Source organism: Thunnus albacares, chromosome 16 (assembly GCF_914725855.1).
Source record: "Thunnus albacares chromosome 16, fThuAlb1.1, whole genome shotgun sequence".
Lineage (NCBI taxonomy): Eukaryota > Metazoa > Chordata > Actinopteri > Scombriformes > Scombridae > Thunnus > Thunnus albacares.
The window spans coordinates 16,403,016-16,420,454 of NC_058121.1; the positions used below are offsets into that span (position 1 = coordinate 16,403,016).

Here is a 17,439-nt window from a genome sequence, read left to right on the forward strand (position 1 = left end):
CTTCATCAAATACAAACAGCACAGTAGGTTGAATTATGTGTTGTTTCAGGTATGGATTATCTGAATATGAAGGCTGGTTGGAATAACAAACAAGTGAGTTTAAGGGCTCGTTAGATGCAAAACACCGTAGCGCGGTATGCAAAACTATGAGACAGTTCTGGAAAGTTGTCACGGCAATGCTCCATCTTGACAATTGCGAAATTAACATCGAGTTAACCTTTTCATGTCACAAATTAATGTGCTTGGAATGCCTGTTGGCATGTATTTCATTGACCAACGCAATGTGTTGTGTAAATTTTACCTCACCAATTTGGGTCTGACTGCACTGTATGTCACGATTCTGGATAGAGCAATCCTCCTTAAAGTTTTGCCCTAACTTTAAAGGATACGACCGATGATTTTCTATATTTTTCTGACTGTCAACAAATCTCATGTGCAGATCCAAACCAACAATGAATTGATCTACTTACAAGTATTGTGTGTGTATCTAAAGCCTAATATATCTTATTCCTTTGCGCCATCAGACATCTGTTGTTGTCCATAAACTACTAAAAGCATATCAGTGAGACACACTGTTGCACTGGGTGACATGTTCTTTCATTATGGAAAGAATGGAAACGTTAGTTTGCACAGAAATGGCTCTGAAGATGCTTTTACTGAAGGCTGCCACTCTTCACTCAATAATACAACCTCTCTATCTTTCTATCTAACTTATCTATTGAGGGAAAGTTGTGTCATTTCCTAACCTGCTGAGTGTTTCACATGAAAGATCAATCTGTATAATATTTCTTTTGCACTGGAGAAATGTTATCTTCACATTATTAGGGATCACAACCGCTCTCACAAAATTTTGTGTTATTTCTTCCAGCGTCCCTAAATGGTTGTCTACAGTTAGATGTGACAGATGAAATTACTGCACACTGCTTCAAAGTGCCATTTTATTCATAAGGCTGAATATCTGTCTGTCTTTCATGAAAAGCGTGCAGGAATTTCTAGTTTCTCAGTTCAGTTGTCTTCCTGATTGCATTCTTCTGGGTTTAGATGTGTGAGTATCATCTTGCTGCACACAAACATGGAAATCTCATGTTGCCTAATTAAATCTCTTAAAACACAGCATTCACAACACAGCAACCTTTTCCTTATTTTATATAAAAACAATATAATTTGAAAATAAATATGCTTTACTGTTTTACATAGACACAGAAAACGTTAATAGTGAGGAAGAAGAGACAAAGAGAACTAATAATGAAGGCTCTAAGACTGATGGCAGAAAGTATGCAGATTGTTATCCAAATTTAAAATGGTGATGGTGTTGTGCTAGTGTATGCTGAGCTGCTAGCAGTAGTTCATTTGTATTTGCATCTTGCAGGACGGACAAAACACAGGTCCGCTACTTACTTAAATACTTAAATACAACTTACTAACTAATCTACAGACAGATGCACACATTAGCAAAATGCATGTGAACACACACTCATACACACACATGTACACAAACACACAGTTACACGAGTTAAAGTTCTACACGGCACCCACATCGTTACATAAGAGGGGTTGAATAATCCAGAGGAGGTGTCATCAGTACAATGATCCATTTAGGGAATGTTAACAAATCATTTTTGATTTTTTTTTTTTTTGTTGTTTTTTGTTTCTTAGAAAAGCACAGAGAGTCTCCATGCTGAGAGTAGCCATCAGTGACGTTACACAAGGGAGAGATAGGACAGCCACAAGTACATAACACTGCATATATAAATAGACCAAATTAAATATGGGAAGAAGACTGAATACTGAAAAATACTCTATAACATTATAAATTATCTAAAATGGACTATGGCATAAAGGGATATTAAGTATGTACAAGTTCAGAGAAGAAGATATGTAATCAATGGATTCTGTATTGAGTTCAACAACTAACCAAACTACTTTGATAATCCTCTCCTGAAAAAGGAAACAAAAATAATTTAAAAAGCACTCGAAAGATTTCTCAGTACATGTTGTGAGGCACAGTTTTTCAAATGGAATCAAACTACAGTATAGGATGTTTTCAGTGGTTTTCATGTAGGACATAGCAAAACATTAGATGCTATTATTGATGACCAGTATCCCTTTAAAAGTATATGGCACTCCACGTCTCTTCTCCTGCAAGCTGATCACAATTGTGAAACATTGTCCATATCAATCCCGCAGTTTCCTCGGAGGAAAAGTAGCAATATCTTGAAGAGACAGATTCAAGATTTCCATCGGCTGTCGTGACTGTCCAGTTGCTATACTCCAAAAGCAAAAGTCGACCGATGAAAATGCATCCACCTTTTTTGAAAGGAGAGCTCTCCCATGTCCTCTTCAGCCTCACCCACTGTTTTAGCAGTTAAATATATCTTAGATTGAGAGGTTTTGTAATTTATGACTGACACACAACCACAGTAGACTCATATCCAGTGAAGTAATTGCATACAATGAATTGACAACACAACTACACCTGCATTGCAAGCCTGTTAGAATACAAAACCACATGGTATTTGCTTTTTCGTCAAATGATGGGTTTAGTTATTTGATTTGTAGCAGCATAACAATTCTGTACTTTTTTCTTTTATCATGGTCTATATACACACAGATATACAGTGGGAGGAAACTTCAGTTCTTTTTTCTTTTTGTTCTCTGTCAGTCCAAGGGGAATGCTTTCCACAGAAAAGAAGAGCTTACGGTTCAAAGGTCAAAGTGCTGTGCTATGAAATATCTCTAGAATATTCCTTCATCTTGTACATCTGGTGCTACCACCCCTCTCATCTTCTTGGCTTGTCACATCTGAACAAGAAGGAAAGAAAAAATTAGTTTTGAGCTCTTTGCTATTTTGCTCAGACATGTACACACACATAAACACAAGGGACGATTTAACAACATCAGATAAATGCAAATTAATAGCGCCTCGCTGAGAGCTAGATGACTCCCCTGACTTAGTAATTAATCAGTATGTGTTGATGACTCCTGTAACATGAAGTAACACTTAGAATCTTGTCCAGTTGTTATCTGATGGCTGTCAGAGACTCATGCCAAATCCAAACTACAAACAGAATATCAGCAGAATATCACCAGCTATCAGTGGCTGAATCACCACAGGCTTGAAAGCTACATTAAAGACACTGCTGCAGTTACAGTACATTGGGGACAAGCATGTTCCGACATGGAAACAATGGACGTCAATCTAATTTCCTGATGGAGGAAAGATTCACTGGACTGGTACAGTTTCCAGCAGCTACAGTGAACACACATGTAGCCAATGTATGCTTATTTGCTTAAAATCAGTAAGACTGAAGTCTATTGTCAAGAAATCAGTAAAAACCTATTTTATGTTTATTTTATAACAGCTATTTAAAGGGGATATATCATGCTTTTTGTGCTTTTCTGTTATTTTTATACTTTTATGATATTGGATGACTATGTTAAACATGGTCAAAAGTCCAAAATTTGAGGTGAACAGATGAAAAATGTTCCCTGCAAGTCAAAAGCCAGGGCTTAAGCCTGCCCTGAACACTTCATTTTGCAACATTACCTCTACCTCCTCCTTATTATGATGTCAGATTGTTTGCGCATACCAACAAACAGCTTTTGTTGCTAAGGTTGTTTGCATTGTCCGCTCGCATATTTTAAATCAGATTCAGGCTCAAACATGTACAGATGTATTTAAGAAGTGCCCATTTTTGAGTAAAGGGTGAAAAAAGAAAAAAAAACATGTGAAATCCTACAACTATTGTTTGTTTATGTGACCTCTGGAACCGCTGGACATCTGCCGAGGGGCAGCTTCCGGGAGCTAACCAGTCAGAAGAGTGGGTTCATCGGGAGGGGGGCCTTAAAGAGACAGGAGCTGAAACAGCCTGTTTCAGAAAGAGGCTGAACTGAGGGGCTACATAAAGGGCCAGAATAAGATAAATAAGGAGTTTTTTGAACTGTAAATCCTACAGAGATATTCCAGTAGATCCCTAGAATAAAAATATAGACCTGGAAATGTGCATGATACATCCCCTTTAAAGCTAAAGCCCAATGAGGCCTGGAAGTTGTGCAGCATTATTTGCAATATTTAAAATTTTGAAATTTTTGAGCCATTCATGGAATATGTATATCTAATTTATTTGAAATTTGCAGCAATTATAGGTAACACCAGTAGATTAAAAACGCTGATATTGTGGAAAATATGTACACACTGCGTTGATTAAGAAAATTGCTTGGTTTCTAAACCAACACTTACTTGCAGGTCCTCTCATTGAGCTCTAGTTGGCGATCTTTACAGTATTCGTCTGTGTGTTTGCAGGAGCACCGGCAGGTTACAGGATCCTGCACGAACAAACGCTTTCTCCTCTCTGAGCAGTGATCACAACATGGCTCACAAACACTGGACAGAGAGAGACAGACAGAGATGGAGAGGAAGAGGGAGAGATGCAGATTATCACAGTGTAGTGTTACCGCCCATTGAAATTGTCACCCTTAGGTCAACCCTTTCGTATGCTCCAGTTTGCTTTTCCAAGCCCCAGCCCAACAAGCTGTATTGCATGTGACAGTTGGGTAGTATTGCACACAGGTTCCCACAGAGCAGGCGAATATTCAAGCAGTAAAATTACCCGACCTCACGCCCCCAAACCCTCCCTCATTGATTGGACCACTCACAAATGCCTTGGATGTGTTAGACATGCGATAAGCAAAGCTCTGGACCGGTCCATGCAACACAGAACGACACATATCGACTTTGAACTGCAGGTCAACTGTACCACACTTCTCACTCTCACTCTTACAAATGATCAGCTCTTGATAAAGAAGACTCAAGGGCCTGCTTGGAGCTCCGTTAAGAAAGATTTCATTTTATTGAGTGAAAACTGAAGACTACTTTTCCCACAGAGAGACATTAGATTCAGAAGATGTAGATAACAGAGGCTGAAATGGACAGATGAAGGCTCAGATACTCCATTGATACCTTAATATACAAATTACAGATGAACAAACAGACATGTATTCATTCACAGTAAGACCACTGAAGGAACATGACATCACTTTTTCATGATTTTTGAATAAAATATGGGTGCTTTTGCATTGTTTCAGAGTCAAAAGCAGGCAAAGACACAAAACAGTACTTGTTAAACAATTTGCTGGTTTACAACTCCCCCCTATAGCAAAAAAAAAGAAAAAAAAACAACAAACCAATAGATAGCCATCACTCATATCTACACGTTACATAAAAAGTACCAGCATTATGCATGGGATGGCAAAACCTGTTTGGAAAGATGAAAAGAACAAAAGAGACGGGTACGAGACACAGCAAAGCAGCACAGACTCAACACTGAACACAGGACCATGATTACAATCCTGGTGATCCCAGCACAGATACCAGAACAGTATGAACTTCTCTGCGAAGCCATGCTGGTGGATCTGTTTCAGTAGACGGTTCAAGTTACAGCTAACAGCTGATCTAAGATCTGTTTATTCCAGCTTCTTTAAACATGTCCTTTATCAATCTGACAAGATGTTAGGAGCAACTTGTACCTCGTGCTTCTACTGTTTTTCATGATACACCGCTGGACCTCATCCCAACCATCTACCAGTCTCAGTCATAAAGAGTGACATTCTTGCAAACATGGAGCTGGTATGGTTGGGAAGAGATAATATGGGATTTTGAGGGGTGGCGATGGGTTAGGGAGCTAGCAAGTCTGCTTCCCTGGTTATCGCTGTTATGTAAGGTTTTGCTAAAGCTATTTTAGCAAAACGTGTTAGCAAACATGTAGCTGACAATCTGATGATGAGTGGGCGAGAGACAAAGTTAGGACAAGTGCAACAGTAGCAACATGCTAGTTGACGTGGGCAAATTACATGGTGCAAATTAAAAGGGGCAAATGAGCTCCTCCCAAATGAGCTTAATTATGAGAAGCGCAACACTCAGGTGCAGGTAGGTGGAGAAGGCGGAGCTGACATACGCATCGTGAATTGTTTTGTCACGGTTTTTCTTTCGTTTTCTCTTTAGGCCTTTACCCTTGCCTTTCCGGGGTTTTCTGGAAGAGAAAGAGGACAACAACGCAGAGAGATGCCTGAGTGACTGAAGAGAGAGAATGGACTGCTGTGTAGACTGATGCTTTTAGAAAAGCTTAAACTGATGGTTGCTAGATCAACTCTGATTAAGATCAATCTTTTGAAATTTCTATAAATCAAAGAGCCAAACAATTAGTCATTCATAACAGATTATTGTTTAATTTGATTATTGTTACTGATTTACTTGTTTGGAACAATAACTGTCAAATTATGAGAAAGGCATCAGGCAGTGTTCACATGAGTGTCTGTGATATGTTTAAAGTGGACCATATCCTTGTAACTTTAAGAGTGCAGGGAATAAATGCAACCATGTGTTGAAAAATGACTAGAAAAATTACCTTCTTAAAAGCTGAAGCAACCATCGAAATGTGTCCTAAAGACACACCCACAGTAATGCAGCTCAATGTAGGTGGTTTCAACACGTACTGTCGTTTGTGAATATGATGAATATCAAATGTTCTGTGAGAAAATCACTTTATTGTCCAACTTGGGCTGAGAAGATTATCTTTTTTTGTAAAACAGCACAATGACTGCAGAGTGTGTAGTTTGAGGTCTGCGTTGGCCGGCTATTCTAAAATTTCCCAGAAGAATTGAGCACAATAAACTTGGACTTCACCAAAACTACATCTTTCAGCCTATCTGGGTCAACTCTTTATGGCTGATTCAATTTGTTTCAGACCACAGCACAATGAAAACAAGCCCATAAAAGCATACAGGCCTATAAAGCGTACACCTGGAGCTTCGCAGGTGCAGGTGTGCATTAAAATATCCGGCGGTATGTTCAAAAGCAAGCTGAGCTAATCTACCTCGCATAAGCTTTTGCTATATAGCATGTATAAAGCTTTGCATTTTATACATGATAAGTTCTGAAATACTCAGTAGAAATGTATCCAAGAGTGATGTTGCTGAGAAGACTCTATGGATATTCATGACTACTACAGTATATCAATGCTGATAGTTTAACGACCCCCTCTGACAATGTTTTTAAATACATAAAAAAAACCTCTTTTTCCATAAAAAAACTCAATTTACCTAGTTAATAGGTCTTAAAAATATAGCTACTCCGAACAAGATTTGCATATTCATAGATTCTGGATGTGGAATTTATGAATATGCTAATCTTATTCATTTTGAAAGTTTAACTACGAGACACAAGATGTCTCATACTTCACTGAAAAATCAATTCTCAGTGTTTCCTCGAGGCTTCAAGTTTCCACATCACACTTGTATGATTTGCATTTTGGAACATGACTGGCTTACAAACTAGCTGTAATGTCACAAATCATGCTTGTAAGTACACACCTTTAATTTGTTTATTATTAGGATTTAAAATGAGCATGGAGAAACTTTGCCCCTTCAGCAGAAGCGATGTAAAAACAGCCTTCTAGTGTCAAACTCTACTCCTGCACAGGTCAAACATTCAAGGGAAGTATTAACAAGCAAAATGCATTTTTTTTTAATTGAGGGGACTTTAAACGCTGTATAAAGCCCAGTTATTATTATATGCGCACAACATATCATTTGGTCCGAGCCAGCTTGCATTGGATGACAAATACAACACCAAATATCCACAGAACAGGCTGAAGCTGATGTGTTGTAAATTCAAGAATTTCCACTTGTAGGCATTACGAAATCAGTTTTCACTCTGGACATCGAAAGTCAACTAGTTTCACAACCTCAAGAGGATGAGTCATGCTAACAGACTTCTCAATAGCAGGAGGCCAATGTTAAAACTAACACGGAAGTATGAAAGCATCAGAAAAAGAAGTTGAATGACCCTAAAACCACCACTTTGTAACAGCGTAACCACCGCAGTCGGACTCGTAAACAGTTAAGACAAGGTCAAAGAGGAGGTCTCAGAACCAACTCTTATCTACTATACGACATTTGACCTGAAATAAAACCAAAATAGAGCCAACAATACACCCTGCAATAGAAAGATATTAACGACTGTTCGCAGAAGGAGGATAAAAGAGTTTTAATGACCCTTAGTACACTGACTCCTGTTGCACGGGAAGGGAAGAAAACATGAGTAAGGACCATAAACACAAAAGTTTAACAGGTCTTCAAAAACACTTATCTATATCAGAGCAGCCAGTAACAGGAGTAACAGAAGTAAAGTGGGATGTAAACAGTAAAGATGAGAAGAGAGGAATGTAAAGATGTGATAGAGGAAGGAGGAAAGGTGTAAAGGGCAGGTACGGAGAGGGCAATGAACTCATCAAGTGTCACTCATTCACCTGCATGGATTAACCTGGTATTCCCCGTGTTTATCACCAGCTTGGGTTTTAATGAAATATTATCATTATGAGGTGTTTTTTGTTCCCCCCCCCTCCCTCCCTGAGTGTATTAATGTAAAAGAAAATGGAGAGACAGAGGAAAAGGGAGGTCAAGATTAAGCAAGTAAGAACATATGGGATAATGTCAGAAAAGCCGAGAGTTACAGACGACAGAGAGTGAGAGTTTGTTTGCAGGAGAAAACAGGAGAAAGATCAAATCTCAAGTCCCCATTGTTTCCCCCCAAAAACTCAATCTCCAAGAAGAAAGAGTGCTGTACTCACTTTTCTCTCTGTTCTCTCACTTCTCTCCTTAACCTGAAAGGCAGGAACAAAACAACATGATATTAGATCACAGCATGCCATTATTTCCTGGTAAACAGATACATATGAAGATAATCAACAATAGAGAGACGGGGAGGCTCATTATCACCATGGGTGGCTCATATCAATCTTTGTATTTGCATGTTACATCATCATCCTTTACCAGAAACTGTGATTAAACTGGCTTTCACTTTCAAATGTCTGGCTCGGTAAATGAACCAGACTTTTTGGGAAATTGCGCACACATGTCATACACTGTTGGACAGGCATATGAATTATTGCGTTCATTAATGGATATAGACACACATAAAAACATAACTACAATATCAGGTTGCCAGATTTGTTTCACTGTCGCCCGCGTGACGACTCTTGCCGATAAGAGAGTGTGGAGCAACAAATGTGCTGGCAACAGTTATCCAAAAGTGTTAGGAAACAGTGTTTCATTCACGAAGGTCACAGACACCCGGCCAAGTTTCTAGTTGACAGGTTGGTACCGTAACTCCACATCAGTATGCTGAATAAAGCACATCAATGCATATGTGGATGTGTGTGCATATATACAGTATGCTATGTATCTGAAGATGACTGAAATGTATTAGTCTACGCATACTGTGTGTACTATGTTATATCAACTGCACTAAAATCTACTCAGTTATATGCAGTGGTCCAAGAAGTATTCAGATCCTGTAAAAACTACTCACTTAGAAGAAAGCAACTGCATTTAAAGTACAAAACCAGAAAATTTTAGATTTTCTGGCCACTTAAATGTATTGGGGGCAGCGGAAATGAACACAAGTGACCACAACATTGACATATTATCATTGTATAAAGTTGTCATATTGCAAACTTGTTAGCAAACAGTTGCTTATATAAGCATCATGCAGATACGACAGGAATATTAGCATTCATTTGTGTTCCCTGCTACTGGATGAAGTTAAAGATCCCCTCAAGACATGTTTTAAGATGTATTAAAATATTCTACTTTGAATAATAATTTGTGTGTCATATGCTTTTTCAACTAAATAAATAAATAAATCCAGAAAAAAATTGATGAATATGCAAATATTTTTCATTTCGAAAGTTTAACTACTGGACACAAGATGTGTCCTACTTTACTGAAAAGTCCATTTTCAGTTTATGTGCACTGGAGACTTCAAGTTTCCAAATCACAGTTGTGTAAGCTGCACACTGGACCACGATTGGCTAGTTGTGATGTAACAAATCCTCCTCGAAGGCCTTAAACTCAGATTTTCGGTGAGCTCAGAGAAACTTTCCACTTTCAAGCAGATGATTGTAAAAACAGCCTTCGAGTGTCAAACTCTGCACGTACATCAGAGGAGGGGAGACTTTAAGTTCAATATTCAATCTCTTTTTAGTTTTTGGTCTCCGCCAACTCCTGAGAACACTATGAGGCTCTTTATTGGCTAAATGCTCCACTCAACGAACTGTTCAACAGCTAGTTGCTTACTTTGTGTGCTTTTCAGTGCTGTGTAGGTAGAGTATAGACTGAAAACTGATGAGAGCTGTGAGACTGAAACAAAATGGTAAAGTTGCGAGCCAGAAAACCAAAACAATAAGCTGAAAGACACCAAAACACTATGTAGAGCTGAAAGGAACTGCAGAGTTGTGGATAATGCTCTGTGGGTTCATTACAAGCGATCCCTTTTTATATATAAGTAGTCATGATATCCATTGTTAATATGAAATTATTGATTATAGCTGCTTTAAATATCTAAAGTAAGAATGTATTTGGTCGAGGTGGAACTAATTTTAACTTATTTAAATACTGTTGAGTAGTTTAATTTATAACAATATATAATATTTTATAAACTAATCATATGTTTGATATGAAAAAAAACAAATATTTCAAAGTTACTCTAGCTGTCACTAAAAATGGATTGGAGGGAAAACTCCAATATTTGCCTCTGAAATGTAGTGGAGTAGAAATACGAAGTAGCAAAAAATGGAAATACGCAAGTGCAAGTACCTCAAAATTTTACCTAAGTACAGTGAATTGAGTAACTTTCCACCACTGGTTGTATGTCATGTTACATGTAATCTGCACAGTACTGTGAAAAATTTAGAACTGCACTAAATACTGAAGATTGATCAGAGTCTCTTAAACTTTATAAACGTACCCTAAAACTTTATAGCTACATCTACATTTAATGGTTTTAGAGTGAAGTACTGACTCATCACATATACATCATCAGAGAGCAGTACAGCAATGAGTTCAAAGTGATATTTCTTTCGAGCCATGGCCTCTATAGACAGCCTGGGATTTACAAGTTACCAACATATATTACAACAAGTAGCTCAGAAAAGATGCTAAAAGTGACAACAGAGCTCGGTCCTCTGCCAACAGTCCTGTCTACAATGTTTATTTGCTTGTTAGATTTTCCAGAAGTGTGGGAGGATGATGCATGTCCCTGTTGTTTTGCTGTGTCACAGTTTACTAATTCATGATACACAGCTCAAAGCTCAGATGCTCATGATTCTGACAAAAGATGAGGACACCAAGGCCCAAGATGGAGCAAGAGCTCAAGGAAAGGTGACATTTTTTTTAATGAATACCCCAGACAGGGACATATTCATTTGTAGAAGATTATATGAAGATAAAACGTGTTATTGCCTTGTTTCACTTTTAGAGAACATCTAAATCTGTTGTGCCAGTCAAGCTTAAATGCCAGCAACATAACACTTATCTCTGAATGTATTCTTTACAGGCTTTAATAGATTAAACATTTAAGCTACCTACCTATAAGAGAAACTAACAAAATGTATAAATATGATGTCACTCTACCTCAGGCCTAATTAGAAGAAGTCATCTTACTGTGACTAGAGGGTACAGAAAGGACACACACTGCTTATCTCAGAGATCAATAACTAAAGCTATCACACCTATGTAGATCCAACAATGACCTCTACATGCCACAGCAGGAAAACAAAGGATTAGGTAGCACTGCACTCGCACAAATGTATCTGCTTTACTTGAGCAATGTGATGGAATGAGGATAAACTAAAGCAATATAGAGAACGCCGGCTGGGATCTGCTTCAACTTGTTCAGGTCTTTTTACGATCAGTGAAGTAAAAGAAGCAAAGATAAGATATGAATCCTCCTGATAAGCATCTGTTGAACGTGTCAGAGTCAAACTGAAAACACTAACTTTACATGACGTGTTTGCTGACCTCTGCTCTGTTATACATAGTGTGCACAGTGGTTAGCAGTTCAGTGCTTTGTGTATGAGTGTGTGTTTGAGTGTGTGTTCAGGGTTTCTTACCTACACTCACATGCACTGTGTTCTGTAAAACTCATGAAAATATCATTTTGTTGCCTTTGGGGTTTTATTCTTTTAATCTGTAAAGAAAAAAAACAAGAAAGAAGAGAAGTTCTCACAGAGTTCAATGAAATATTGAAGTAAAATAGACAAAAGCTGAGGATGAGGAGAAACCAGATGATGAGGAGTCTGATGATTAAGTTTACCAACTAAAAGTTAACCTGCACAGAATACAATTGGTAAGTTACATGGGAGTTTCAGAAAACCTTTATGGTTTCATGGGATGCACAATCTTGCTTATTTAAACAGTATTTTATGGATCTGTGGTGTTCAGAAAATAAAGAGCTGAAAAACAGGGCTTAAAGTTAGAGTATAACAAGGAACAGTGATCAGGAAGAGGGGACGGGATGTTCAAAAAGCTCTTCACCCTTCACTAGAAATGTTTATTTAAATCAAGAGCAGACAGGTCAGTAGGAAGCAGGTTTCCTCTTTGCTTTTTCCACATGTTTTTCCACCTCTCAGTGATTCAGACTGCTCATAAACACAGATCCAGAGGCTTGCACATACTCTCTAAAGAGTAAGGGTGAAAATGAAGAGGGGGCACCCCTACCCTACTGCATAAAAGGATAGGGTTCATTTTGGGCCAAAAGGTCACACCAGGGCAGCTTTTCAGCTAACTGTACAGGCACGTGGACTGACCAGAGGGACACTTACGCCAGCCACTTGGGAGGCACTGTGATGGGCCAGTTAAGCAACCAAAGTGCCCCTCTGGTGTGACATTTGGGCATAAATTGTTTGTTCAGAGCACATACACCACCTAGTTGGAGAAAATTCATAAAAATTTCAAAAGTACCCCTTTGAACACCATTGCACAAAACACCCAAAGTATTTTTAAAGAAAAAACCACCACTGACCTCCATTGTAATGTTATAGCTGGACGTTGGCGTGCACTGCATAATTTCGTCATTGCAGCAGCCGGCGCAGCGCGTCAACACCACGCAGGACGGTATGAAAATGTGCTCCACCTCCTCCGGATACTCCTGCAGAATCTCCACCAGCAGCTCCCGAGGCTTACACAAACTCTTGTTGTACACCTCCATTAAAGGGATCACTGAGAGACACATTCACAGAGGATCGGGTTATAAAATGGCAGCATAGCTCCAGACTAAACCGCTGTCTGTGAGGTTTGACTCTTAAGTAGTACTGTGCTGCTGTAACAATAACACACACCTAAAAGGAGACATGATGCTGGCATGCTCACAGTGAAGGAGAGGGCTGAACACACACATACATGTACACACACGTCCCACTTTTGTTTTTCCTTTGAATTGCAATTTGTAAGCTTAGTTCCTGTGTCTTCAATCTGTTTATATTGTCATCATTAGAGTTTAACACCCCTAATATCACACCTATTTTATATCTCTGCTTGTGCCCCATTGTGATTCAGATCACCTACAGCTATATAAAAATAGCCTGAGGTCTGTTCTTTAACCTTCAGTCCACTTGCCCCCTCGCTCTGTCTTTGCTGGAGTCCTGCTCTTGAGAAAGATATTAAGACACAGACAGGCAACACCTCCAAACTATCACTCAGAGCAATAGTGAGCCTAAAACAACCCCTGCCTGAAGGCCCTCTGGGAAGCCAAACCAAACATACTGGGCCTGAACAATATCATGAAGTTCAGCTTCTGATTGTCCAAATTAGATTGAGCAACAGTGGGATTGTGAAAAATGAAATTGTGGGCCAAGAGGGTGAAATTCCTTTCTATAAAAGAGTCTGGTCAGCATAACATTTCCCCAGCTTAACCTCAAACAAGAAGGAATGCTGTACAGAATGAAATCATACAACAGTCTTGATTTAGGGGTGAAACTGCACTCATTTACTAAAAAGGAGAGTCTGACTGGAGGTTGGAGGGGGGGAGGAGGGCAGGTCAAGCTACAAAAATGTCCACCAGGAGGCGATAATTTCCCCCAATATTGTCAAGGTGAACCTCAAACCAGCACTTTCTGTTTGGCTTTCTGCCAGCCGGGGAGCTGTATTCCCACGGTGCCCTGTGGGACACCTACCGTCATGTGGACCTCTTTCTCCTTCCTTCGGTATGTGGGCACTCTGCAAGGAGTAAAAAAAAAAACAAAAAACAAGCCGTTAGTTACAGTAAATTGTGCAAGAGCTCAGAAAAAGTGCCCTCTACTTATCCATAGTTGCGCAAAAAATATATATTTACATTTTGACATTTCTGTTGGCCACTGCCAGAATATGAAAACCACACTATGCATCTTATCTTGGACTGGACTAGACACAGTGTATGGGCCAATGAGAGTTACATTGTATGCCATATACAAGCTACAAGCCTATCCTATATCACATTCCTGATTATATTCATGAATGTCACATTTTGAAGCAAAAGCTAGAAATATACATTATGTTTTAACATTTGGTAAAACTTACAGTACCAGTCAAAAGTTTGGACACACTTTTTCATTCAAGGAAATGGGAAGGTGTGTCCAAACTTTTGACTGGTACTGTATATACTCATAACTTAATTTAAGGATCTATAATTCATATGGAATAGTTCATAAACTATACAGTTATAGTTCATAAAGTTCCCGGTATGATAAGTCAGACCATGTGGTGTAGGCTATATGTTTATGATCAGATATTTGACCGGAGGTACAATGTGCCAAACATGAAAAAGCTGACCACATCAGCAAAAACGTTATAACCTGGAAATAAACTGTTGTGAGTGTGTTAGTTTTGTTTCAGTTCCGATTTCACCAAACATTTATCCGCTGCCTCTAGGCAACGCGGATTAATAACTGTTGCCATTAAAACTGACAAGAATTTCAGCCTGCTACTTTCCCTCACAGGGGGTAGTTGTCACCACACCAGTCGGACCACAAAGGATTTTGGCAACTTTCCATCAGTGCGTGCGCGCGCTCCTTACGCACAACTTTCTCTCACCATCACACACATATACACGCGCGCGCAACCCCACGCCGCCGCCGCCACCACCCCCTCCCCCCCCCTCTCTCTCTTTCTCACATACAACTCGCGCAATATCTCGCCAATATTGCGTGAGACCCATTCCTGTGGCACCGGCGTGTATTCAGTGGCGTTTTTTGGGAAGGCGTACTCCACTCCTTAATGAAACGTAAAGAAAAAAAATGAGCCTGTGAGCGCAGCTGTCTCCACCCCTTTCTGGTGGCGTGAGAGGGTCCGACCTTGTGGGCTGAGAGACCCAAGCCCCCAGCCCCCAAAACACTATATACTGTATTATTAATGGTGGGGTGTCAAGCTGCGAACACCGGTCTTTAAACCGAGTGATGACTGATAATGAGCGGTTGGGGGGGCCATCCTGATACTATACCGCGTTGATTGGCTGGCTTAGGCTGTCATTAAATCACACAGTTAGTTAAATAAACACTTTACAGGACTCTAGAGGGGGTCTATCTCATCAGGTTAGAGAAGAGATGCTCGAGAGAGGAACTAGTTTGCACCCCTAAAACATGATTTCTACCTTTGAAGTGGCAAACTTCTACTGGAAGTAATCATTCAAAGTCCAATCATGTTGTTGGAAAATATGCAGCCTCCTACTCATGTGGTGTGTGTACTAGCGCTATATTTTTTTTCACCTTGAAACCTTTGCTCAAGCGTTCCTGGACTCACAACGCTTGATTAATGATTATATGGAAAGCGATTTACAGCGCGGTCTCAAACAGTCATTAAAATTCTCAAGTCAACTTGATTAATCTGTGAGGTAATGTTGGGTTTGTTCCAAAAACTGAGTGTTCAATTTCAGTGTGAAAAGCAATGCGTCTTCTTATTGAAGTGGGCTAACCATAAGAGCAGTCTCAGCGCCAAGAGTGAACCTGCTCACATGTCCTAATTCAGAATGGAGCCACTGCGCCTTTAAAGCGTAATAATATCTCCAAGGTGGTTTTAGAGCAGGCCTGCAATCACCCAGCGTCAAACTTCACAACATTATTTGAAAATCATCACATATAACATATCTGTGACACAAAGAACGCACCACCCACGAGTGTGTGGGTTCGGTTTATATAGTGTCAGCCTCGCGTAATGGCTGTTTGAATCTGCCCAAAGCCACTAAACATTTCGGCTTGTTTAAACACGAGCGATGACCTAGCCAGAGGAAAGGCAAGGACGAGCTACACATTAATGACCGGTGACTACATTTCGCAAAGGTCGATTAATGTTTTTTTTTTTTTTCTTTTTTTTTTTTTTTTTCCAGTTTGCTCTCTGGATCACTCAACTCACCTTGACAGCTGACAGCGTCAGAAATAATAGTGTCAAACTGTCAATAAAGTTCATCGTGTTGGAAATCCAATCCAAAGGCAGGCGACGTTTCAAAATCCAAGAGGCCAGTGTGGCGATTTGTTCACAAGCATGAAGTTTACAACAACAAGAACAACAACAACACAAGTGGACCGGCTAAAAATTCTCTAAATAAGGGGCAGGGGGTTTTAATGGCAAATCCATGTTGGTCCCAGGGTCGGAGCATACAATCCTTTGCGCATAACTTCTTTTTTTTTTTCAACTGTTGCCAATGATTTTCAAGATATCCAGAAACACGAGAATCCAAGACGCATAACGTCTCACATTGTTCCGCAGCAGACCTTTATTTTCTTGCAAAGGAGTAGCAATCCACATTACAAAAATAATCCCATGCTTGTTGCGCCATCCGTCTCCAAGAATCTGTCCATTGGAAACTTGTAGCCTACTCCTATGTGCAACCTGAACCCATGGACCGGGATGACGCTCAGTGAAAATGAAAACCGCGCAGAGAGATACTCGTCCCACAAAACTTTGCTATATTTGCTCTGGCTTTTTATTCCGTTTGCTCTGTCAGTGCGCACTAAGCAGGTCAGCTCTCTCCGTAAAGACAGAACGCGTCCACCTCTGTCTCCTTCTCTCCATACTGTGGCTGTGAAGTAGTGACTACTGGGAGCAGTGGTCCGGAGACGTGGATGATTGGTGGATCATTAGAACAGGGTAGGTGTGTCCTCTATGGGCTGATATAGGCTACGGCAATGCGCGCTTCTCTGAAATCTTTTTCAAAAGTTTCACCTATTAAACGTCGACACATGTGATCAAATCACCAACAGGCGAATAAAACAGTTCTAGCGCCTGTTTGTTTTCATTTTCTATTTTTGAGGGGGGCCAAAAAAAGCAAACGAGGGCATCCTGATATCGTTGTGTCACATTACATTACATTTTATCGGCTGATATATCACCCGCTGTGTCTGTTTCCGCTTTTAATTGTTTTTCGTCATGCCACATATACCCTACATGCTGCAAGCCGTATCCACTGCGCACAAAAAAGCCAAAGATGCACAATCATTTAATATGAAGCTGCTATATAATAGTCTAGAAAGCTATTAGGGGTCGTTATTGCTGTAGTTAACAGTTAAATTTCAGATATCGGCGTTGCAGCAAAGAAGTCCCTGAATATAATGTGCTACTTACGCACTCATTCTT

The 17,439-nt window shown here is 39.7% G+C and overlaps 1 protein-coding gene across 2 annotated transcripts; it reads right to left on the reverse strand.

Moving 5' to 3' along the window:
* Nucleotides 1–924: 924 nt before the first annotated feature.
* Nucleotides 925–16,885, reverse strand: vegfab (vascular endothelial growth factor Ab). 2 transcript variants are annotated; one of them, XM_044376504.1, is made up of 8 exons: nt 16,219–16,885; nt 14,010–14,052; nt 12,860–13,056; nt 11,949–12,025; nt 8,628–8,660; nt 5,955–6,029; nt 4,241–4,384; nt 925–2,802 (listed from the first exon to the last, which is right to left on the reverse strand). In XM_044376504.1, exons 1-8 carry the CDS (start codon nt 16,270–16,272, stop codon nt 2,781–2,783), a joined length of 645 nt encoding a protein of 214 aa, XP_044232439.1. In that variant the 5' UTR covers nt 16,273–16,885; the 3' UTR covers nt 925–2,780. The 2 variants fall into 2 exon arrangements, with proteins under 2 accessions (XP_044232439.1, XP_044232440.1); XM_044376505.1 differs by lacking the exon at nt 5,955–6,029 and having other exon boundaries at nt 16,219–16,882.
* Nucleotides 16,886–17,439: the final 554 nt, after the last annotated feature.